Source organism: Strix uralensis, chromosome 8 (genome assembly GCF_047716275.1).
Source record: "Strix uralensis isolate ZFMK-TIS-50842 chromosome 8, bStrUra1, whole genome shotgun sequence".
NCBI classification, from domain to species: Eukaryota; Metazoa; Chordata; class Aves; order Strigiformes; family Strigidae; genus Strix; species Strix uralensis.
The window spans coordinates 7,834,303-7,859,256 of record NC_133979.1 but is presented as its reverse complement, the minus strand read 5'-3'; the positions used below and the strand labels follow the sequence as shown (position 1 = coordinate 7,859,256).

The 24,954-nt window shown below is 35.4% G+C and overlaps 1 protein-coding gene across 2 annotated transcripts in view; it reads right to left on the bottom strand.

Moving 5' to 3' along the window:
- The window catches only part of FAF1 (Fas associated factor 1), a 172,055-nt gene that overhangs the window by 132,850 nt on the left and 14,251 nt on the right, over nt 1-24,954 (bottom strand). For both annotated transcript variants that reach the window (XM_074876081.1, XM_074876082.1), the window contains exons 2-4: nt 22,050-22,118; nt 3,268-3,314; nt 105-313 (exon numbers count right to left, since the gene is read on the bottom strand). In XM_074876081.1, the coding sequence (XP_074732182.1) occupies nt 105-313; nt 3,268-3,314; nt 22,050-22,118 (325 nt within the window). The remainder of the gene's footprint in view (nt 1-104; nt 314-3,267; nt 3,315-22,049; nt 22,119-24,954) is intronic.

The window sequence follows — 24,954 nt, the reverse complement described above, 5'->3', positions numbered from 1 at the left end:
GCTTTTTTTTAGGAATTGGATTTTTGGGGTTGGGTCTTTTCTGTTTGTTTTTATTTTAACAATTTTACCAGAACAGTTTTAATTTCATTTTTACAAATCCTTACCAACTGTAGAGCTGTCTTCAAGTACTACATCCACATTTCTGTCTCTGTACTCAACCCTGAAGTCAAGCATTCGAGGTTGTCTTTCCACTATTTGTCTAGATGGCACTACATGGCGAAACGCTGAGGATGAGGAAGGAGTTGAAGAAGCTGCTGTAGAATGACTTGTGGGGCCATACGCTGGTCCATGTAAAGTGTCTCCACCGTACTCACTGAAAGATATGCAGATAAGAAAGAAGGTTTAAACAGAACAGCTTGATATGTTTAAATAAAGTTAGCAAAGCAAAATGAGCATTATTATTCACTTCTTATGGTCCACGGTACACCCCTCTTGAATAAACTACACTATCATATCTGAAAATACTGGTTTATTATTATCAGAAAATAATTTTTAGAACAGCAATCTTAACATTTCAGTGACTAAGAAGTGCTATAGGAGAACAGCTTAGATGACAAAAGCATTTAAGCCATTATTTCAGTCTAAAGTTCACTATGTAATTAATATCAGAATTATCTTGATAAGAAGGATTATTTCCTGTTTCAGAAATGCTGTGACCATATAAAAATTGGCACCATGGCAACAACCAGCTTTCTACATCATTGGGCTAGTATCAAATAGAAATGAGAATAAGAAATAAAGCTTAAAACACCACATGTGAATTGGTATTTTCCAATACCAAATTGGTGAAAAACAAGTCTGATATGAAAATAGTTATGTACTTAAGGTAAGTAAATTAAGATAATGAGGTATATATTGCAAAAAACAGTAGAAGTACAACAGTAATGCGGTGCTGAATTCTAGCTTGCCTTGTTCAAAATCCTTCAAGCCTCCTGGACATTCAAAAGGATGTCTCCATACCTGGCTCAAGGATAATAAATTGGGAAACCCTCACTACCCAGAAGCACTTCATCTTCCTCAGTAAGCCTTTCCACAAGAAGCATGTAACTGGGATTAGAAACAAAGGCAAAATAAGGAACATTACTCCAGGCCAAAAAAAACCCAAACCACGCCCTATGACGTACAGAAATTAAATTTGGAAGGCAAGAAACTTCATAGTGTAAGCCTAGAGCTTTGCCTTGTAGCTGTTCTTATCAGGAAGATTATCTGTCCTGGGCAGTTACAGGATATCACGATGGAGGATGCAAGCTAATAAAATGTATGCACTGAAAAATGGAAACTTGATCAAAGAACGATTTAGGAAATGTGTAGATTTGTCTCATTTCCACTCTTAAACAGAACTTATTTGAAAGATGCATTCCACTGTTCTTGAAGATACCACAAGTTCTCTCAAAGCAAATGCTTCTTATAGCAAGTCAAACCTGTCATCTAGAAGAGGCCTGAACATAAAAAGATGTGGATAGCATGCATGTGATGGAAGTGCAGAAATTATACACAACTATTGCAAATCCCATCATTGTGCCTTCCACATTTGAAAAACATGCTATGCTTGTAAAACAAGGGACTCCTTCACTTCTCACATCAGCAGGCTCAGAAGGATGAATTCCCAGCTACAAAAACCCATACTCAAAGATGCATGCTCAAAGGTCAAAGACCCACTTCAGAGGTCTAAAGAGTGCAGGAAACAGTCTTACTTTCAAGATTTAAAAAGTATAAATTACAAATGATATATTATTGTTTTAAATCTGATGACCAACTATGAATTAAATACTATAACCATTTTGTTAATAGACCCAAGAAATAATGAATAGCCTGATTTTCAGGACTGGATATTTTATTAATTTATTTTTTTGAACAACACAACTGAATTGTAAAATAATTTTTTTTTTCTTCACTTCAATAAATTAACTTACTTCAAGTCCAGTTGTATTATTTTTATTTGATTCCACCACAAAAGGCATCCTACATATCTGACTGGCAACCTCTAACATAAAAAGCCTCACATCAGTAAAATAAACCTCATCTGAAAACCACTGGAAACTAGGCTTCTGAGCCTCCTTTTAAACCACTACCACTGGGGAAAAAATGAAATAAAAAAAATTTGACTGTTCAATCATTTATAAAAATGAATAAGCCAGTGTGGAAGAAAGCTTTAAGTGGACACCAGACCAGCTTGTTATCCAAGTCAGGCATAACTACTTCCCAGCTCCCTCCACCTGATCAAATGATTCCAAAGATTCTGGTATTTTGAATCTTGAATTTTGAAGTCAGGACTTAGTACCATAGGTAGAAAGAGTGCTCAACACAACCGAGACTTGATCTTAAATGCACTAGGTAGGCCTTATGGTAAATAAACATCCAGTAGCCTTACTGAGCTTATTGATCCTGAATCAAAAACTGACTCCAATGATAGTTTTATTAAGCATTGACAGAGATGCCAAAACTTTACCTATATTATGTGTCTTTGTTCATCATTAATATAAACTTTTTAAAATAGTACATTGAGTATTTTTCTAAACAAATTTTTAAACACTATTTTACTGTCTCTCTCAAGTAGCTCAATTCCTGTTCTGCTGTTTTCAATTGCCTCATCAGCACTTAGGAGCTCACGCTTCAGTGACTTCAAGATATCCAGGCATCAGTATACAAGCCAAAATTTAATTCAGAAGCTGAAAGAAAATCAGTAAAGCTATTTTTAGAAGGGAACAACTTTACTTTATCTACCACAGTATCTGCTGCCTGTAGTTCAATTTCTTTTTTTTTTTAAAAAAAGAAGAAAACAAACCTACAAAAATACAAACATTTTGTACAGGGACAGGGAAGCACGCAATATCAATACCTTTAAAATGTATAAGGAAAAAAAAATACTTAGCCAGGAACATCTGTGGGTTTGCCTTCCAAAGTTTTAGATCTTTGAAAAAACAAAATAAACAGAAACCAACACCCAAGTCCTGACATCCAAGAAAGCATACCAAAATCCAGACTTAGTCAAGAGACAACCCTGCGCAGAATGATCCAACAATCAATGAATTAAAAATAAAAATTAACTAATTTGAACAGGTGTTCAAGCTGGTCTTCCATCAGTATGGGAAAAATCAAATGTTAAATCAGCTTTAGCAGGAATAGAATTTGTGGCTTCAGAAACTGCTTTAAAAGGAGAATTACATCATCATTTTAGGATTCAGGAACAAAAAAAAAAAAAAAAAGAAACGTAACTGTTACCCAGCATCATTCTCTGTGTGTACTACTCTAGTCTTCTGCGCTTACCTTTGTAGAATGCCATTTTCTTGTGGTATTACACCATTTATAGCTGCCTGAAAAGAGAAAACAAATTTTGAGTCAAGCATACAGAGCAACAAAAATAAACCAGAACTTCTGTGATACGTTTTAAAGAGTGATTAGCTTTCTTTAAAATATGCCATAAAATGTTCTCCATTCAGTGAACATTCTTGGTAAACGGTATTGTCATTAAAGTAACTGCATAAAATAAAAACCATGTCTAAGTGAAAACCAACATGAACTGAAGCTCAGACTCCTATATGCGTGCAATCGATTTCCCAAGTGGAATGCATGGGAATAAACTGCATGGCCCATGCTCTGTAAAATCTAACACTTTGTACATACATATATATACAGTGAACGCAATCGCTTTCAAACACATCGAGCTAACTGTGCACAGGCAAGGCAGCCAGACAGCACGTACACAGAAGATCTAATGTTTCCCAGAAGTATCAGACCTGCACAAAGCTATAAAGCTGCACAGCTGCACATACATTGCATGTTGCAAGCCTGATGTGTTCACAAATTGATGAAGTCGGCGCAAACAGCTACTCAACAGCACACATACCTCCATCACACCTACGCCTTCCAGACAACCTGCTTCGAACTCACACACATACAAATACCATCTAGCCTCTTAAGAGTCCTCATGTGCCAGGGAATCACAGAAGTAACTACCCCCAAAATTCAAACAATATTCAGGTAGAAAAGGAAGTATTTTTAAAGTAAAATTTATGTGGTTAAATATCATCCCATGCTGTCCAGATCATCAGAACAAACAAAATATTACTTATAGGTGTGTAAGTACAAACCTGGCATGTTGCATTCGGATTTGGTCTTATTTGAAATTACAGAGTTATTACATATAAAAATATCCTAATGAATTCTATCTCATATCAAAATGCATTATTTTAAAACATAGGAACAATACACCCCAGTTGCAAGTTCAAAACCCCATTTCTGACAAAATTGTCTTCAGCTGCATTGCTCCATTCTATGTTGCAAAAAGTTTTAATGCATTTCCAGCACATCTGATGCTATAGAAGTTTGTATAAACTCTGAAATTATATATGTCAGGATGAGGAAAAAACTTGGAAGGCAATTAACACTCTCTTCAACAGTATTTAGCACACAACTTATTTCATACTGCTTTATACCACAAAAGAAGTGATTTAAAATGGTCTCATTGCTAGGATTTTTCAAATTTGAGGGACAGTGAAAGTGGTATTTTGTGAGCTGGTGAAGATGACTTACACATTTTACTCCTGAGCTGATTAAACTTTGTTGTGATTATCGTTAGAAGATATGGGAGTAAACACATCAGAACCCGATCTAACTTCAGACTTTTAATCCTAGCCCAGCAGTGGGCAAATAGGGTGGAAGAGCGTGGGAGGAAATTTGACAAGGAATGAGAAAGAAGAATTCAAACAAATCTAGAGAGGAGACTAATTCTACTTCTGCTCTTTGATGATCTCACTTGTTAGACTTAACAGTGAGATTAAAGAGAGTTTGTAGCATCCCACTAATCTCCATTTTCTGCTGTACCAGGGACTCGTGCATTTCTACTATCACAACTTCTAATACCCATTCTCATATGTCAGATATACCTGACCTGGTGGCCAGAATACCTGGTAAATGAGTGTAAATGAGTGTCTGGTCCCTGATGAAAAGGCAAACACTGACATGTAGAAGCTCATAGATTCCCTGGTACTCCAGAAGGACAAAGTCATATACTGCAAATGAACTATGGACAGTCAGCATCTATCAACATAATTTGTAACAAATTGATTTTTTTTTTTTAAATGCAGCTTAAGTAAGTGCTTAATAAACACAAAAATAGATTAAATCAAGATTTAAATGCTATGGCTTCTTTTTATCTGAATATATAAACATGATTTTTTACAATTTTCATTAATAATTAAGGCTACAGAGTCAAAAAGCATTACTGCTGAACTCAACTAAGTAACTATGATATTGCAATATGATTTATCGTGTATTTAGAAACAAATATTGCATAAATAATAGCAAAAAAGTAGACAAGGAAAAGGGTCACAGGTATCTCTAAGCTACAGTAACCACCCATGAGGCTGTATCAAATTACAGTGAACGCAAAACTTCCTTACCAGATCAGTTTTTAAATCAGTTTATCCACTGTGCGTGGCAATGATCAGTGGTTTCTTTTTAATAACGTCTCATTTATCATCATTGTGGTTTCTGCAGTCATACATAGCTCTTGATCATGTTCATCTAATAAACCTCCAGGAAAAAGTGGGAGGTTTTGGTCTGTTTGGGGTTTTCTGGATTGGCTTCCCCCCTGTACTCTTCAGCAACATACATTTCATTTCTGTCAATTGGCAGGTAAAGTTGGTTGAAAGACAAAAATATCCTTTATTTTTGCATCTGCAGGATACAGAGAGCAAATACAGAGTTTTGTACCACAGGACATACACTAATAATGATCTGCTAGTGCAACAGAATTCTCTTTACTCAGAGAAAAAGAAGCTGCTTCAGTTATGAAGAAATATAGTGCAGCACGGCACTTCCACGCTTCTTCTGTCAAAGCTCATGTCTCAGTCTCAGAGGATTAAATCAGCTCAAACTTTTTCTAAGCCTAGTTAGAAGGGTTAAATATGATAGAGGCTCCAAGCTATTTTCTTTAAAACTGAATAACTCACTTGTTCACGTCCCCAGTTTTGTAAACTTGATGACATTTAAGGGGCACAGCAGTAAGAAAAAACAGCAGCAGCATTATGTACTTTTTTGATGGAAAGACCTCTATTAACCACACTGTAAAAATAGAGTCTGGACACTATTTGTTAAGCAAGATGGAAGACTAAAATTATTATGTAGACGGCAAATGGTAGCAGTGCACATGTAGATATTGCATAAATATTAAATATCCATGTTCTTACAAGACATCTATAAGTAGACCCTGCAAAGAAAATAAGAAAAGGAACAGCCATCTGCTTTAGAATTTCACAGGAGGAAGGTTGTGACTATAAAAAAAAAAATTCTAAAAAAGAACAAGTTATTAAGGCAAGATCTGTTCCAGGCTGTTCTTCCCCAATGTCAGCCCCCTTTGAGAGAGGATCAGGTCTCTACAGCTAAGCAAACATTCAAAGACAGGAAGTTTTTTTTATTTCCAAACAGGGATCATTTGATCATCAAAAATAGCCTGTATGACTAATATACAGTAATTAAAAAGATGTGTTACCCTTGAAACAGTTTTAGTAACAGGTGCATTAAATCTATTCATGGGTTCTTAAATATAAAGATACCGTGTCTGGCTCAGAAAATTTCTTCAGCTTCCAATAACCAGGGAAGTAACACTCCATGCTTATGCTGTCATCACACAGTGTCACACATGGATATATGCTGTACATCCACAAGTGCCACCACTGGATACTGGGTACCACAGTTTTGACAGGTATTTGCCTATTCTAATGCTATCACCATTTAAAGAATGAAGGTCACCTTAAATGGAAAATTATAGGTGTTTCATAAGATTTTTCCCAAAGCCAGGAATCTGAGGTATGTCTCAGTGCCATCCATATGAAAACTCTACCACAGCACTGTCCAAACTCAGAACAGAGGAACAGAAGTGAGGACATACTTATTGTTTCAATGACAACATTCAAACAACTACCAGGCCCACAATTTATTTTAGGCAATTATAAGCCAAATTCAGTTATTCTTGATTTATACATTTTATTTAGAGATATCAGTCATATATCCAGGAACTGAAAGAGTTTATTTAAGAATTTATTAAGCACTGCATGACCTGATTTGATCGGACCTGCTTTGGACCACACTGACATCCAGAAATAACTTCCAATCTCGAGCACTCTGGGACACCATCATCCAACAGTACAGGATATATTGATAAACATTACTGAGTATCCTGTTCATTTAAATGAATGGGAAGACAAATAGAGGAATATGATATAATACTGGACTGATGAGTGCCAATTACAAAGGTTCAAAGTAAAAATACTTTTTTTGTGTTTGTTTCAGCAGCAAGCTTCCAAATTACAGTATATATTAAATCCAACTTTGCTTCCTGCAAACGTAGGAAACAATAAAGCAATCGGGTTAATGAAAGGTTGCCAAATTCATGAATAGTTTGGGCAAACCAGAAACTCTGTGGTATTCTACAAACAGACTGAAATTATTTAAGTGCCTAAAGAACATTGTGAAGCAGACTGTGAAATTTAAAGCTTTTTCACAAGGGAATATTAAACAGATTAGCTAGTTCTGACTAAATTTGACTATCTTTTATGAGTACAAGACAGTGTTAGAGAGAAAACCAAGAACCATCATTTCTTAATAATCTGGTGAAGCAAAAATGTTGATGACTTCTCTCAAAATACACAATTACAGTACTAACCATTTAAAAGCAATTAAGCACATCTTACAGTGACTCTCATGGCAGGGGAATGAGGGTCCTATGAGTAATTCTGAACAAACTGTTGTATTTTAGATAGCACAAACATTATACTCTCAAGTTTAAAATAATGGTTATCACTAAGTTTGAAGATGGACTGGATTTGCCAATCATATTGCTTAAAAGTAGAGGTCTACATATACTGATTGTATATTCAAATGAGGAGGGGAATTCCTTCCTCTTCATGAACTACAGATGGGAGGTAGCTGTTAAATTTGCAGAATTTAAAAGTGATGTTTAGATGAATTATCTTAAGAGTTAAAAGACAGTCCAGGCAAAAAGTGCAGTTAAAGGTTTTTGTGATAGGTGAGGTGGGAGATCTTCCTCCATGGCCACCTCTTGCTCCCTCTCCTTTCCAATCTCCATACCACACAATGGTTTTGGCTGATAGATACAGACCCTACCCTAGATATAGATCTTTTAAAACTTTCCCCATTCAAACTTCTATCCCAATGAAAAGCAAGAGCTTTTACAAAGCACAACGTAAGATCAACTTTCTAAAGCAGGTTATTAGAAAACACATCTTTAAGTAAAAGAAAGCAAGTTCAAGAAGCATGATGCTGGAAGAACAACCCTTTCAGAAGAGGAGGCTAGAGAGATGTAAATACCGTGGACACGTGAAAGTTGCATGAGTTTCACTGAGATAAATAACCACATCAGCTTAACGCAACCAGTACAAGGTTATGTATGGATCAGCTCTCACAGAATTTTAAAAGACTTGTTTATGTTTCATCGAATACAGCAAGTAAGACCATCTTCGGTCTACTTAATAAAGCCTACACAGAGCTTTGCATTTGTTTGGCTAAAAACTGAGGTTTACATTAAACAAACACAACACAGGAATGAGACAGACACAGGGTAACAGGAACTGCCATAGCAGATGATTTAATCCAAAACCCGAAGATGTCCAACCAAACCGTATCAACAGTTTCACAAAGTCATAGGGAAATATAATTGAGTAACTAGCTCATGGGGCATTTTCTTCCAAGGCCCTGAATTTCTGTAAGTCTGACACATTCATATTTCTAGAAATTATAGGGGTTTCTGTTGTATTCCACTTAAGTAATAGCCTCATAATCCACATATGTAATTATTTCTATGAAACTCAGGAAGAGCTTTCTTTGATGCAAGGATTCAATTATTGTGATGTTCAAAAAAATCTATATTCCTTCCCAAATGCTAAAACTCATAGATTTTACTTTTGGTTTAAAATATCTGGTAAGCTAAAAAAACAAAGCCCTGCATTTTGTGTCTTTCCTGCTCATTTTGCCTTTTCTTCTTACTATATATTTATCTTCTTGATATAAAATCAATTTCTCTCAAATCGCAAATACAGAAAGTTTATCACACACTGTTTTCTAATTAGCAGAAGGACAGCTCACCATCTTAGAGGAAGAGGTGCTAGCAGCTTTTAGGACTATATTTTGAAATACAACCAAAAACAGTTGCTTTTTTGTTGCACACTACCAAACAAATAGAAACCTATTTGAATATTTGGCTGACCCCTTCAGCACTTAATCTTAATTTATATCTCACTCTGATTACACAAGTGATTATAACACCAAAACCTACATACAAAACCTCACTACAGGGGGAGAGATGACATACAAGACAAACATATTGTGGTTTTGAGTTCTGTAGAATAAAAAAAAAGATAACAGTTATACTTTGAAAATATCAGCCAGTATTCCTCTGTGCTATCAATCCATCCTGCTTGAGGATCACTCAAGACTTGTTGAACTTAAACAAATAAACATGGGGTTTTTTAAAGCTAAAAGTGTAATGAAATACACTAAAAGGCCCCCATTTAGCAATCTATAATACACTAGAAAAGATATTTCTTATCTGTTGTATTTTATGATATATTTCCACAGCATCAAAAGGGTCATTTACACTACTGTGTTTACAACTGTAATTCCACTGCAATTAATCCTATTCCTAATTTGGGCTAACAGTGATATTCCCCCTGAAATACAATATTCTTACTCTAATTTTGTTGCTTTCATGTGATAAATTGCTTATCCTAAAGATTTAAAATCCATTATTTTATTTACTATTCAAACAAAATTAATGGATGATAAAATTCTAAATGCTTTGTACAATGAGGAACTTTAAAAAAGGAAACAAATCCCAAAACTGACCAAATGTTATCCAGAGAAGAAAACAAATAATTAAATGATAAGGGATAAAGGAAAGCATTAGTGAGACAAAACATGCACGAAAGGGCAGAAAAAGCAAAAGTGAATTTTAAATTGCTTCCAAACTATAAATCTGAGTGACAAAGGAACATATTTTTATACACAACAGCAAAGCAAGACAGGAGAAGCGCAAAGATTTATTATTTCCTTTTGAGCACAGAAGTATTTCTTACAATGAAACTAACTTGCCAGGTTCTGCTATAGGCATATATTTTAGTAATAACAGTAAATGTTTTGAAAAATGCTCCCCTAATAACTTTCTTTTTGGCAACTACTAGTTTGGGCTTGTATTTTCAACAGAACTGATAATAACGGGTAATGCCAGATGTAGAGGTGTCAAAACATTTGTTCTGACCTGCTGATACTTTTTATCCAGTTCCCTGAAATCACAGTAAGACAGGCTATGCATAGACTTTTCTTGTGATCAGCTTACAACAACAAAAAAAGTAGAAGATTTGGGAATAAACAGCAGAAGTTTTAGTAACTGATGCTGACAGAAACACACTGCAAGTATTAGTCAAATACTGCACTCAATCAGGATTAATAAAGGTTTACTGAAACCAGTTTTAATACAATCACTTCTTTCTGCCCCCAGACTTCAAGATTGTATTATGGGATTCCCAAGCAGAGGAACATGGCTTCTGTACAGCTTTATGCAACTATCAAATCTTGCCTGGTACAGGCAAGTCTGCAACGTCTTATTCTAAACAAGAAATTCCATAAAACCTTCTGCATAAACACCAATTATTTTAGACCAGAATCTTTTTACAAACAAGACACACTATCACCTTCCTACATATACAGCTACTTTGAAACCACTACTTTAACAACTAATGACTGCTATGAGTTTGTTATAAAAAATATTATTCGCTTTGGATTTTTAAATGAATATAATAATATTTAAATTTCAAAATTACTAATTGTGGCCCAGTAGTAACAGAAGCAACCTCTACCTTTGTTATCTTTGGCAGGCTTCTCAAGGCAAAGAAATGAGTCAGCTTTTTCCTGTAGCTTGTGTTATACTTGCTGGCATTTCCCCAGCTTTGCAAGTCTCAAAGTATTTCCAAGTGCTAGACGTGAAGTTACACCCACAAAGTTTTTACAGAATGCCAACATTTGTCCCCATCGTGGTTAAAATTTAACCAAAAGCTGTAATTGAACTACAATGAAATGTCTTCTATGCATTCTGCTTTATTTCAGCTTGCTTTCTTTACAACAAATATACTTCATGAAAAGCTGCAAAACAATAGAATTGCTAATAAAGCAAAAAATTAACATTTCATCAAAAAATGCCACATGAATATATTCATACAGATGATTCACTTCATCAGCAAGAGAGCACGCGTTGAAATAGTTTACAATTAGCACTCTAGATGTGGTTTCCCATTTCTCCCTACTTCTTTGGTGGCTTCAGCAAACTTTTTCCTATAGTTCCTACAACATGCCGAAATGCACTAGGAAGCCTTTCAACAGTTAGATATACTTCTATAATCCTGGGAAAAAAAACCCACATTTTGAACAGTTCTTTAATTTTATATTGTCACTGCATAATTCCCCAAACAAAGCGTAAATTCATAACTGGATGCATTTTCTTAGCATAATGAAAATAAGTAACATGAACAGATTTGTAAGAAGTTTATGGACCAGTATCTATCTGAGCTGAAACTCTATTTCTGCAGGAATAAAGGAAAATAACCTACTCTGAATTATGCACTCAAAACTCATTCATATAGAAAGGGAGAGGAGTAGACCATGATGCAGACCAAAGTCTGCTCTACTTTGACACACATATATGTATCTTGTGGTCATTAACGTCACAACTTTTTACACTAATATTGCTTCACCTTCTAACTTGACAGAAAGAAATGCTTATGCTTGATATCAAAACATATTTTGTTACTCTTTGAAATATTAAGCTAGACAGCAGGAGAGACAGATAAAACAAAGGCTATGCCTGAAAAAATATCTGTGTACTGAACTCCCACATTTCTACCCCTCTCCTGACTATTTTATGTAAATTTGAACAACACACTAACATACACAAGTTGGGGATGGCTATCCCATGACAACATACTTTTTGTTCAGTCTTATAAAAATAGTAATTTTTAAAAATAACTTGTTATAACATCCTAGTTCTTATCAAGGACTACCAGGGATGAAATCTCATGACATAAGGTAATTCAAAATGTCCTAGAAGTACTGCCTACAGACTAAGGCACCTTCACTGAAAAGCTGTAACAACATGAAATATCTTATATCAGAGCTTCAAATTACCCTAACAGCAGTCAGACTGCCTTATCACTAATCCATAATAAAAGAATAATGATGCAAGATTTAGCTTAAAAGCTTGGAAACCAGAAAACACCAAGCCAAAGTACGTAACTTACAATTTGTCCCACAGTATTTCTCCTTATACCTCTCAACAGCCTACACTATACTGCTGGCACTGCAGCAATGCAGGTCTTCCAGGACCAGCTAAAGAGTTTATTTAAACAAAATTAGGACAGAACTGTTAAGATATTCAAGAGTAATATAAGTAAATCCATTTTTAAAATACTCTGCTTATAAAGCCTGGCGGGTCTAGATGACTCCTAGCTTCTGTGGTAAAATCTTTCACAATTAAGGCTCACTTGCAAAATAGTCACAGTATTGGCACAGATGCTGGTTCATAAATTAAATAATTTACTTCATTTTTCTCCTACTCATACATTCCCAGCATGACTCCACGACAAACTAAGTTGTCAAACACACGTTTATAAGATGTATGCAATTTTCAGTTCAACTAGTCACAGAGTAATTTACTACAAACTACTTATAGTAACTTCATTACCAACCACTTCACTATTAATATAGTCTAGAAATATGCTCTTAAATTGGAATGTCTCAGGACAAATTAATGCTAAGCAATCTTCACAGAAATTGCCACTACAGAGGTACCAGCCTCTGAAAATAAGTATTTGTAAAAGGTAAGGCAGGTGGGTAAGCCATACATATAGCTACAGCAATACTATCAGGTACTAGTGTGATCTTGGGTACCGCTTTTTGATTACTCTCAGAACACAAAACTATTTATTACAAGAAAAGGGAGTCTTTTTCCATGAACCGAAATCTAAGTTTATTAGTCCCACTGCTTGTTTGTTCACTATGCAAGAAAAATTTAAGTAAAGGAGCTTATATCTTAAGTAACTAAATTCCTTCTGTTACTTGGAAATGAGAGGCACAACTCACTTCACTTTACAATGTTGACAGCAAAGTTTTACCTAAACATCTCCTCCACTCTCTGGCCAGATATTAAAATTTCAAATGCTTCATCACAGCACCATGGATATAAAAAACATAATCAAAATCCCTTTGTTATACTCCAGTGAATAAAGCAGGCTTTTTCTATTAGAAAAATTAAAATCAATAGTTATAAACCAAAATAAACTATTTCAGATCAACATAACCCCTTAGTGTCTAGAAAACTATCTACTATATTGCAAGATAACCATTACATTTGCTAAAATTGTGAAGGAGCGAAAGATAAGGATTTCTTCACAGATACTGGAGAATTATTTCAGTGTAACAGGAACAAAAGGGTGTTCATCTAGAAGACACTTTGTTCAAGCTATACCAGTTTTACCCTGTGGGAAAGATACATACCTCATTACACCTTCCTTCAATCAGCAAAGTGAGAATTAGTCCCTTCTGATGAATTAACAAAACTGAAAAGCATATATAAAACAGCACTAAAGAAAACATATGTTTAAAGCCATGACTCTTAACTGCCTTGAATAAAAAAAATCCCTAACTCCTTAAGAGTTTTTTCATCCTCCCAAAGGACTGCCTTCGAATTGAAGGACAAAATATTTCATGTATTTAACCCTAATTCATGGTTTCCATAACATTGCAAACTGCACATCCCTTGGCCTCAATCTGTTTAAACATGGTAGACCAAAATAAGCCTTAAATACATTTAGTCACCAACAAATAATTTTATGATGTTAATATTGTAGCAGTGCCTTGAAAATAGAGACAGGAATGACACTGCACAGCACCAGTTTTCCACAATGAAAGCTCAAGTCCTCCCAAGCTCTGAGGCTGTCAAGACTTCTGTGAAATAAGCACCATGATTCAGCAGAGGAGCAATTTAAAGAAATTAAAACCGTTTTCACCAAATTTCCAAACAATCTTTCTCAGACAAGGCTTTGTCCTGATAAGGAAACACAGTAGTTTCCTCAGGGGTGGGGAAAGAAGAGTTTGCATTTCTTACACATTTACCTGCATTAGGACCAAAAAATAAAAAGACAGAAATAACCTTTAGAAACCAAACACCCCTCTGGGTCTAGTAAACAATTTAGCTATTATTTGTTGGGGTAAAGTGCATTTTGAGAGGGTTTTTTTGTACCTGAATAGTCCCACACAATATCCATGAGAATCTAATAAAGCTTTGGGATAGCAGACTACAGATGAGGAAAACAATTCATTTCAGTTTTTCAATCTTTCTCTACAGACAAACCAGAGCCTGCCCCCTTCCCAGCCTTGTTCTTTACAGGGGGAACACTGTGAAACTTGAGATTGTTGGATATTTACACAATATCAGTAGCTACAACATTGATTACCACTTTCATGGGTTTCCTCATAAAAATCACAAGATATGGCAACGTTAACATAATTCAAGCAGTGTTTCTCAACCTCTTTTGAAAGAGCAAAGGGTCATCCAAACAAGAAAACAAATCCAAAGACCACCTAAGCTTTTTGGAAAAAAAAAAAAAAATCCAAGGGACCAACATAGGTAATAAAATAATAGTTCTATTCAAAACAATCAACAGTTTAGAACACACAAGTTAGATACTTGCTACTTCTATTCTCCCTTCAGTATGTTTGTTTCCATGCTTGCATGTGTCAGAACACGTATGTGACATTTTTACTGGGTTTGGCTCCATTTTATTTCAAACTGTAACCACTTTCTGATGTCTAACAGACCACTTGCAGGCAACAGACCAAGACTGATGCAGACACAACAGGATCAATTGCAATCTGTGCTCTCATTGAAGTCACATGAAATGACTGTCACAGTGACAATACATTGAACACTTTCCTGCATCACCTGAGGTATCAACTATTGCCGTTATTAAAAGTCTCAGAAGAAAGCAGTTTGGATTTGCTAGGACCATAAATACTGGGCTACCTTGCTGCTAGCAGAGGTAATCTTCCTTCCTTGAAGCACACTGAGGTGACAAAGCAGCACTCCTATTCTGCATTCTGCAAGTAAAAAACCATTAATTTCCTCCACGTATATTAGTGGTGGCATTTTGGTTTGGTTTTGTTTTGGTTTTTTTTTAAATATATGAATGTGCATACATCTATATGGAAAGCCATGCTTACAATTGTCTATAGATCTTCCCATTTCATATTGTCTTCAATGTAGAAAATATACAAAAAGGAAACATCTGTTTTACCTGAGATGAAGGCATTCAAAGACAATGAATTTAATAATCATAGGTTTTTTTAAGAATTAGCTAGTCTTCCTCGCTACCACCCAGCTGCATAAAATACACGGCATGCACCTGAGCTTACTCAAAGACACAGAAACGTCACTTTGGGAGCTGCAAAAAGCTGGAAATACGAGGAATGAGAAATCAAACCATTTTTGCAAGCAGGGATCCTTAATTTAACAGAAAGTACGTTAAAGACTTCCAAAAAGGATTTCTGTAGTCCTTTGTAAAAGAAAAGCTCACATACAATTTAATTGTGTCCTACTAGAAGAGATTAATGCTGCAGTTGGACACACAAGAAACCAGCAATTCCTGTATTTCCTGGAGAACAGGCCCCATGCCCACAGGACACTTGCACCAGCGGGATGCCCATCCACCAGCACTACTTGTCATTACCTAACTCAAAGCTTCCTTCTGCCTTAGCTCTGCTGGCAGCAGGATTTGGAATGCTGTCCAGGCAACTCAACAGTAACAGTGAGCATAAAATAACTGAGCTGACAATAACATGTTCAACAGCACACCAAGATCCAGAAGAGGACACCTGTCTAAAACAAAACTTTAAAAGCTCCAAAAAAACCTGGGATACAAACCTCTGGTTCCAACAGGCAGATGTGACCATTCATTTGACCACAGGAGAACGTTATTAGCACATAGATAAGCCCCTGTTCCTAACAGTGAAAATCCCTCAGATCTAGACCTAATGAGAGGAGCACACCATGGCCATCTCACTAGACCCATAGTGAGTGCTGTCAAAGGTGTGCCATATTCAGTTTGCAACTCTGAAGTAAAGGAAACAGCAGGTCAACAATACAAGATAAAAGGGGCCAATGTGATGAACATGATCACCATAATGTGTAGTCCTGATTCTCCAGCCACTGAAATACAGCCCACTTGGAATGAAACAAGAGAGCTGCTAAACATATGACAATGCTGGCCCACATTTAAGGGAAAGAAATGGCCATGTGCCAAACTTAAATTAATCACCTAGTTTCTGGAGGCAGACTAATTCAAATCCATCAAAAAAAACATACAAAGAGATACCACATCAAAGCTTTTGCAGGGCAAACCAGTTAGAAAAAAAGACAAAAGACATTGTTAGTGTATTAGTTTTTACCAACTTGTACTGAGATTTACTACACATTATAAAAAAACCCCTAAATTAAGGGTTAAAAAGCAATGAAAAATACAAATAACAGATCATTGATAATTGTCAAAAGCCAATGGCCCATTTCCTGCCTAGGAATCCCATCTAAACTGGCACCTCCAACAGAAACAAAAAAGAAAAATTGCAAAGCCTTAGTATTTTTCTCAGTTCAATTTTTTGGTTTGGATGTTTTAGGGTTTTTTTACTTCTTTCTTTCCAAAAGACACCATTACATAGAAGTAAATATAAATATATAAATAAAATAGGTACTTATATTTTTAAAAATTCCTGTCTGACAAATAACTATTTTTTAAGAGGTTTTAAAAACCTTCATCTTCTGTGTAAGTTACCCATTCAAAAGAAAAAAACTATAGTTGAGAGCTGAAGCTTTATAAAAACAGATGTTCAAAATATACAATTTCTGTTTCCAAGCTACAGAAATGCTTCTTGTCAGATGGCTCTTGGAAGCTGTGTACAACAGGAACTGCAAGCCATCACATTTCCAGGTGCACTAAACTGCTGGTTTTACTGAAGTTATACTGTGCTTTGAGCCTATACCAGAACACAGAATAACGAAGCCAAGTATAGCAGGGAAGCACAAAGATCATTTTAAGAATATATTTTGAAAATAAAAAACAATTTTTTTTTAACAATCATTATACACATTTATAGTGAAGTGAATATGGGATAACTCCCCTGCCTTTATTTTGATGAAATGTATTTCCTTCTTAGTGATGTAAAGCAGTACCCACATTACAGTGTCTATTAGACAAGACATGAAATAAAACCAATTTTAAACCAATGAACAGGAGTAAGAATGGAAATGGCCATACTGGAAAAAGTAGAAAATTAAACATGGTGAGTCCTGCTTTTCATTCAAAAAACCTGTTTTGATTACCAGTACAGGACATAAAGTCATGCTATATATGAAGGATTTGAGTTTCTCATTAAATCTATGAGAGGTACAGGAGACTGGGTTTCATGCACAGATGCAAGCATTTGATTTCAGGAAAACAAAATGCCATCACTTATGTAAAAACCTCATAGGTCCATATTGCATAAGTAGATTATAGATTCTTGCATTAATGGGTCATTTCCTTTAAATACGAAGCATCATCAGAAACATTTCAACAGACACATAGTTTGGATTTTTCATACTTTTATTGTTTTTACACAAAGTTTAAAATACATTTATACTGTCATCCTTACCTTCAAATGCCAAAACAGAAGGCCCTAATTTAAATGGGCAAGCTATGAAACCATCAGACTTTACAACAGACAGAAATTCCTAACTTCTGCTTCCTCAGATGTTAAAAATTATTGTAAATTAATAGAGCTCGAAGAAATGACACTCAGGAAATAACAGATCAGCAATCTTGGCAGGCTTAAGAGAGTTGGATGTATTTATTGCAGAATGGTTTCATAAAGATGAAGGCCTGAAGAGATCATTATATTATCTGTGTTGATCTTCTGTATCTCACAGAGCATCTGAAACATTTCATCACCCAACCTATAATAAGCCTAGTAATTAGGCTACAATGTTCCAATACAGAAAAAAGTCTAAGCTGCTATATATGCAGCAGACCACCACAAAGGCCAAGTCATATGCAACAGTGGGAAACTAATTATTGGCAAGATTAGTCTTCATGATCCCACCAAGCAGTTCATACACTATTACTGCATATGAATTCCTCTGCAACACTCTTGTGATCAATTTGATTTTAAGCACTTCAACAAAGCCTAGCAACCAAACATTTATGAAAGACGGTTTCCTATATCACTTCAAACATCTAAAAACATGATTTGAACACTGTAAAACGTATATAACTCTGAGACATTTAAATCTGATTTATTTAGTTACAAATGGTGGTTTATATTGTCTTAAAGTATCCCATGCAGAGGAATAGACATGAAGACCTCTAATCGGGGGTGGGTAATCTTTAAAAGTTAAAAAAAATAGGAAGCAGATGTTTCAGTTCCAAACTGAAAAGAAAAAATAATTCAGATGAATTCTTAATACAAAACATAAGTGGCTATTAGAAAAACTAAACCAAGAAAGGATTTCCTTACACTTCACTCAGGTTTGGCTTTGTTTAAGGGTAAGACCAAACGTCCGAAAGATACAAAACACAGTAACAGTCACTGAAGTAACAGGAAAGACATTGGTGACATTTTAACCCTTGATACTAAAATCTACTAGCAAGACCAGAAAAATAAAAAAAGTATGCAGAAAATAAGGAGCAGGAATACTGCATCAGTGCAAACAAAGAAACCTCAAAAAAGCTTACACAAAAACACAGTACTTGCAGCATGACATTAGAAACTTGTTTTGTGAACTATATAACCTCTGCTGTCCCTATGCATTCTGATGTATGTCTCTGTCAGCCTACGTCACTGTTTCTGTTTTGGGATCCTTCTGCTTTCCAACTCACCAGAACTACTTGCTCTTGGTTGTTTCAGTAGAAGTCCCAGAGAAATAACAGCATCCTTGAGCTGAGTCTCAGAGTTCAAGAAGCAACAGGTGTTCAAGGGAATCTTTAACCTGAGTCCCTAGCACAGCCTCTGATAGTGCATGACTTTTTTTCCCAAACAGGAAAATACAACTGGGATACAGACGGCCTAAATGAAGAACAAGTAAGCAATCTGTTCAAGACAAGAATTTCCTTAACTTATGTTTCTGTTTTTTATCTCAGTGCTGCAGAAGTGCCCCTGAACTTAGGTTGATCACATCCTAACCAGACTTGCTTAGCTCTCTACTTCATATTACCCTGGGTGCCTTACAGAAGCTTTCCTGATCAAATACAGAGTTCTGATTTTACTGTCGAAATCATGGAAGTAAAAGAATCAACATCTTAACAAAAAAAACCCCTGAACACCAGTATGACTATATTTTACTACTACATGTCACATTTATCAGAAACTTGAACTGGAAACAAGACTCTGAATAAGAGGCAGAAAACAAAGTGAGATTTGAGAAGAGAGAAATGATGTTGTTCTCATTTACCTAACAGATTGGAGGTCAAAGGATAATAGAGGAACCCTTACCAAAATCACTACTACTTCACTACTGTCTTCACAATTTGTGAACCAAGTCCTACAAATCATGTTTTTCTTACAAATAAAAAAAAAAAAAATGTTTTGCTCTGCACTGAATGAAATATTTAGTGCCAAGCAAAAGGATTTTCTAAATTTTTCATCTCTCCTAAAAAACCCTAAGACCTTTTGATTTAATCAAAACAAAGCCTTTCCTCCTCCCCGATTTCTTGGCATTGAATCTGTACTTAACTAATGAATCAGAGGTATTAAAAAACAAAACAAAAAAAACCACCACACACAGACCACACACTTTTAAAGTTAAAATAAAACATGCTACATTTCTCATAAGTCACGAGGCTTTTTTCATGTACTGTTTCAACTTTTGAAATGCTAAAATCCCTTGCCTAACAAAGAGATGTTTGATTCTCTCTCAAGCTAACAACTCCTTTTCTTCTTACATTCACGTTTCTTTCGTCTTCTCTTTCTTCACTCTTCTGATTCTAACTCCCTGTTAGATTAGCATGGTTTGGTTTTCACTCCTTTTTTTACAAGAAGTCTGCTTTTAATAAAAAGAAGCCAGTGTCCTACTAATGACAGACCCTTAGGGCATCTTCTTCACTTTTACTCTCCCAAACTCCTTTTCTTTCACAACTTACCTTTTCTTTTTCATAGACACTCCTCTCATTCATCTTCTGTTTAGTTTCAAGAACTACGTACTTTTCTGAAGTACCTCTTACATGCCTAATTTTCTTCCTTTTCTTACTCTCCCTATGCCTTCTTTAAGCTTGCATTTTTGGGTCATTGCTTCTTCCCCCACTATATTCTACTTCTAGATCATTTAATCATCACTAATAAAATTAAGTATTTAAAACTATTCTCATAGCCATTCTTGTAGCTTTAAATAATTCAGTCTCCCTTCCTGCTCGTTCCAGAGTCACAAAAGGAAAAAAAAAAAAAAAAAATCAAAACAAATTCCCATAGTTGTTCTTAACATTTTTAATCACAGTTCTCTCATTCAACCACACCTGTGAGCATTTACTCTACAATCTACAAATCCCACAAAACCATATCCAACTGATTTAATGCACTGTATTGAAAACTTTACAACCTAAACAGAATGCATAAGGCTATTCCTTGCTTTTCCATAAACACTTCTATTTTCAAAACAGCCCACACTAAGTCACAACAAACTACTATGACAAAATATGTTTTTAACTATACCACTTTGGCACCATACATTTGTTTTTTTCTGTTAGAAGACACTGACCAGATGGGCTCCCTTTTGCTCATTGGTATCTCATTCCTGCTTACACCATGACATGTTGCAAAAGAAAGACTCCATATACTTGGGCCGCCATTCACTTTAAACATTTAGTTTCAAGTGTTTAGGGTACATAGTGTTTGCTTACAATAGGTTACAATATTACACGTCATTTTAATCATTATGCCTTAAAAGAAACAGAATATTCATTCTACAAACTCAGTTTAAAACCCCACCCTAAACTCTCTGATACTTAGTTTGTAGTTTTTAAAACATAGAGAACACTCTAAACAATATGCTGGAAACACAATGTGGCAGACAGTTGAAGCTGTATCCCCAGTATATTTTGGAAAATCTAATTGACTTATTTTTTTAAATAGTTTTTTGATAATTTGGACTGGTCCAAAGATCACTCATTTGGACAAGGAAAAAAAAAAGGAGGAAATCAAAGGGATTACAGTTTAAAGATAGATCGTTTGCTTTTTAATTTTCTTCTCACACTTTTAAATCTTAAGAAATTGGATTAATGGTTTCTTTATTTATCCTGACAATCCTATGCAGAGTCTTAAAACATCTAAGACTCTTTTGCTTGTTTTATTGGTTTCCTCCTATTTCTCTGCAAATTGAACCTTGTTACAAACTAGATGATAGGTGGGGTTTTTTAAGATGAGTTTGTTGGGTTTTTTTGTTTGTGTCTGCACAACACCAAATCTAAATAAGGTATAGCCTTAACCTCTGACTCAATTCTGAATCAACAATAGATGAGTAACTATGTTATTTTTAAACTAAAAGCATATGAAAGATTGAAGTGGTACCTTCCATTCCTTCCACACCTAAATCCTCGAAAATCTTGTGTGTATACACAAGATGTCTTCTAAAAATGCTATCCTTAAGAATACTACTTACAAAATTATGCATACAATTAACCAAAAAAGAAACTAAACACAATATGAAACACTGATTTAAAGGAAAAGAAACAAAACAAAAGGGCTCGAAGACAATCAGAGTATACCAGAGTATGTACAACTCAATATCATGTTAACTTGGCAATGAGGCTTTAACAGACCGGAAACAGTCTGCATATAACCTGCTTGCCCCAGCCATAAAAGATACACCCAAATTTGAAATAAAGATAACAGCTGTCTTGGCAAGATTGCACGCCACTGTTACATGAAGTTGATCTATGAAGTCATTTTCTTAGAATACTTACCACTAAATCCCAGTTATTTTGTTCAAGCAACGTTATAGCTTCATCAATATTTTCAATACCAGTACATGCCTAAAAAGAAAAAGAAGCAGTAAACAGAATTAAAAGAATTGATCAAATCAGAGTATTAGTAATCATAATTTAATTAATTTCAGCTGAATGACAGGAAAGATATAGGTCTTTCATTTCTGTTAGGAGAGGGTAATCCAGAAATCAGATTTCAAGTTTTAAATATCAAACATTTGGATATAATTCCCTGTTCCACCAGAGGATTCTTGTGTAACCTTGAGCAAGACACCTAGGAAAGCAAGACAAAGTAGTTATTTGTAAAATTAGGACAATAGTGCTGTCTCATGAAGGTGTTTTGAGAATTCTGTGTTCAAAACTGAAACATACTTAAAAGAGAGCACAAAAATACCTAATACTTAAAATGATGTTTGGAATGGCTCAAATATTTTGTCTAAAGCCAGAAACACATATATAAACCCTACTGCCTCCACCATCATCTTACACCCCTACTCATTCTGGGTGTTACACAGTGCAGTATAAGAGGAAAAGAAGGTGGCAAATACAAATTTTTGATTGTCAAAGTGCCAACTTACTACTGCGTGTACAAATGAGCAACCCTTGTGAAACTATTTAAAATAAAGACTATATAATGAAACATTTACATTTGCCTTTCAGACAAAACACTTGCATGTTGTTCTAGCCCTGTACTCTGGCTTTATCTAGTTCAAGAAATATAATCCAATAGCATTATTAAAGTAGTGATAACATCCCACAAAATGGTATTGTAAATTGAACTTAACTCCAAATACAAGAGAGCACCTCTGCTCAGCAGAAACCTTGATGCAGCATCCTGCTTTCTTCTTTTGATACCCATACCTTTTCATCTATTCAACTTCAGCAGACAGAGCATTGCTATTCATTCTGCCACATATTTGCTACCATTCACATCGAAGGATACCAGATATATATCACCAGAGGGGAAAAATGGAAACAGTTAAGTTTCTTTCTGGAATTTATCTTTCATCCTAATCAAAGCTATGTTCTGTATTCAAGCACACAAGAGGAGTTCAGACTTTTACAAGATCTGAAACATAATCATGCTGCTTCTGCTCTACCACACAGTTATATGAAAAGAGGTTTATATAAAGTTTATATAAAACTACATTTAAAAAATCCAACCTTTTAACAGTAATAATACAGAGTTAGATAGCTGCAGCAAACATCAGTTTTCCTGATTCCAAAGATATAGTCCTGTTTTCCTTTATGTGATAAGAGAAAAAATGGTGCTAGGCACAAAACCAGACACTTTTTCTCTCCCAAGACATAAAAAGCCATCAGGTCATACATTTTCCATGCTCTGACTTTTCTTCCAATTTACAACAAAGAAATAAAAAGTAGAAATCACAGAGAAATTCTAAGCCAATTCTCTCCTCCCAAATTCAACGCTGAAGAATTCCACACTTACGAAGCATTACACACAGTATGTCTACACAAAATGGACCAGTCTGGAGGACTGCGAGAATCACAAGAAGGCATTTTAGAGATTTCTTTGCCTACAGAGGGGAGGCAGCAGTTTCTATTGATCCACAATGCTCTCATGACCAGACTGATTCTCTCTGGAACAAGGTAGAATTTCTTCCATTGCTCACAGCATGCTGTGTTAATACTGAATTTCACCCACTTAGCATTGAGAGTGCTAAATATTTTTTTTAGAATACAGTTTTGCTCTTCAGAAGTATCATTTTGCCTTCTCTTCAATTACTTCTTACAGTTACTTCTGAAGTTAAAAATGAGACAACACTTTAACACATTCCCTAGCAAATGCAAAGGTTACACCAGGTAAGCTTGAGGAGTGCAGGGCTTGAGTTTATAATTTCTGAAATCACAGGGGGGTTCATACTACCATAAACCTGCCACTGAAATTGATGTTGACAGCTTTTCTGCAAAGTAGTCTTACTTTTGAGAAAAAGTTTTGCAGGAGTGACAGTCTGAGGTTCTGTTTACGGTTAAGTGAAATACACTTTAAAATCTGGTCATCACAGAAATAGTTACTATTCCTCATTTATCAGTCCTGCAAACTCTGTACGAGTTTTCTAAAAACTAAGTTGTGTCCCACCCTACAATAAGAACCTGACCAACAATGTTGTTTTCAACCCCAGGCTGGGCAGATGAAGTCAAGGAGAGGGTACCTAGAATTCAGAGCTCAAACACCAGTTTCAGCTGCCCCCTCTTCATAGCACCCCCGCAGCTCAGCTGACTTGCAACTGTCCATATGCACACTCTTAACCCATACTAACCACAGAGCTATTCAGCTCACTTTGGCTTACTTTTATTTTGAGATAAACTAAACAAAATTAGCTCACCCTTCTGCCAGAGCACTCAGCAAAAGGAGTAAACTCATCACAGTGGAGGCAGAGTGTAATTAGGCAACTATTTCACTTGTATGTCTGCATCCTTCCTAAATCATCTTGCTGGCGATTCACAAACTAAAGTAGAACCCTGCTCTTGCTCTCTTTGCAATGCAGATTCATTGGGTAACAGGAACGGACAGGTGTAAAAACTACCAAAAACATCAGAATTCTTAATACCCAAAAAAAACGGAGTTTTGTTGAAAACCCTGGGACTATTATTACAATCACTTTTAACATTTGATTTTGAGTTCTAAAATTAAGTTTTCACTTTCCAGATGGATTACTTTTGCTAGTTGTCAATAAAACAGAAAACAAACTTTTCTGAATGACAACAATGAATGAATGAGTGCTACTTACCAATGTAACCACAAAACAGACATTCCAAGATCTTCCTCAACACCCTGTCAACGTCGCAGTTGCAGCAAACTAGGAGTCTTCAGAATAATATTTCAACAGACACTACACACTAGCACATACAAATCCCTGCC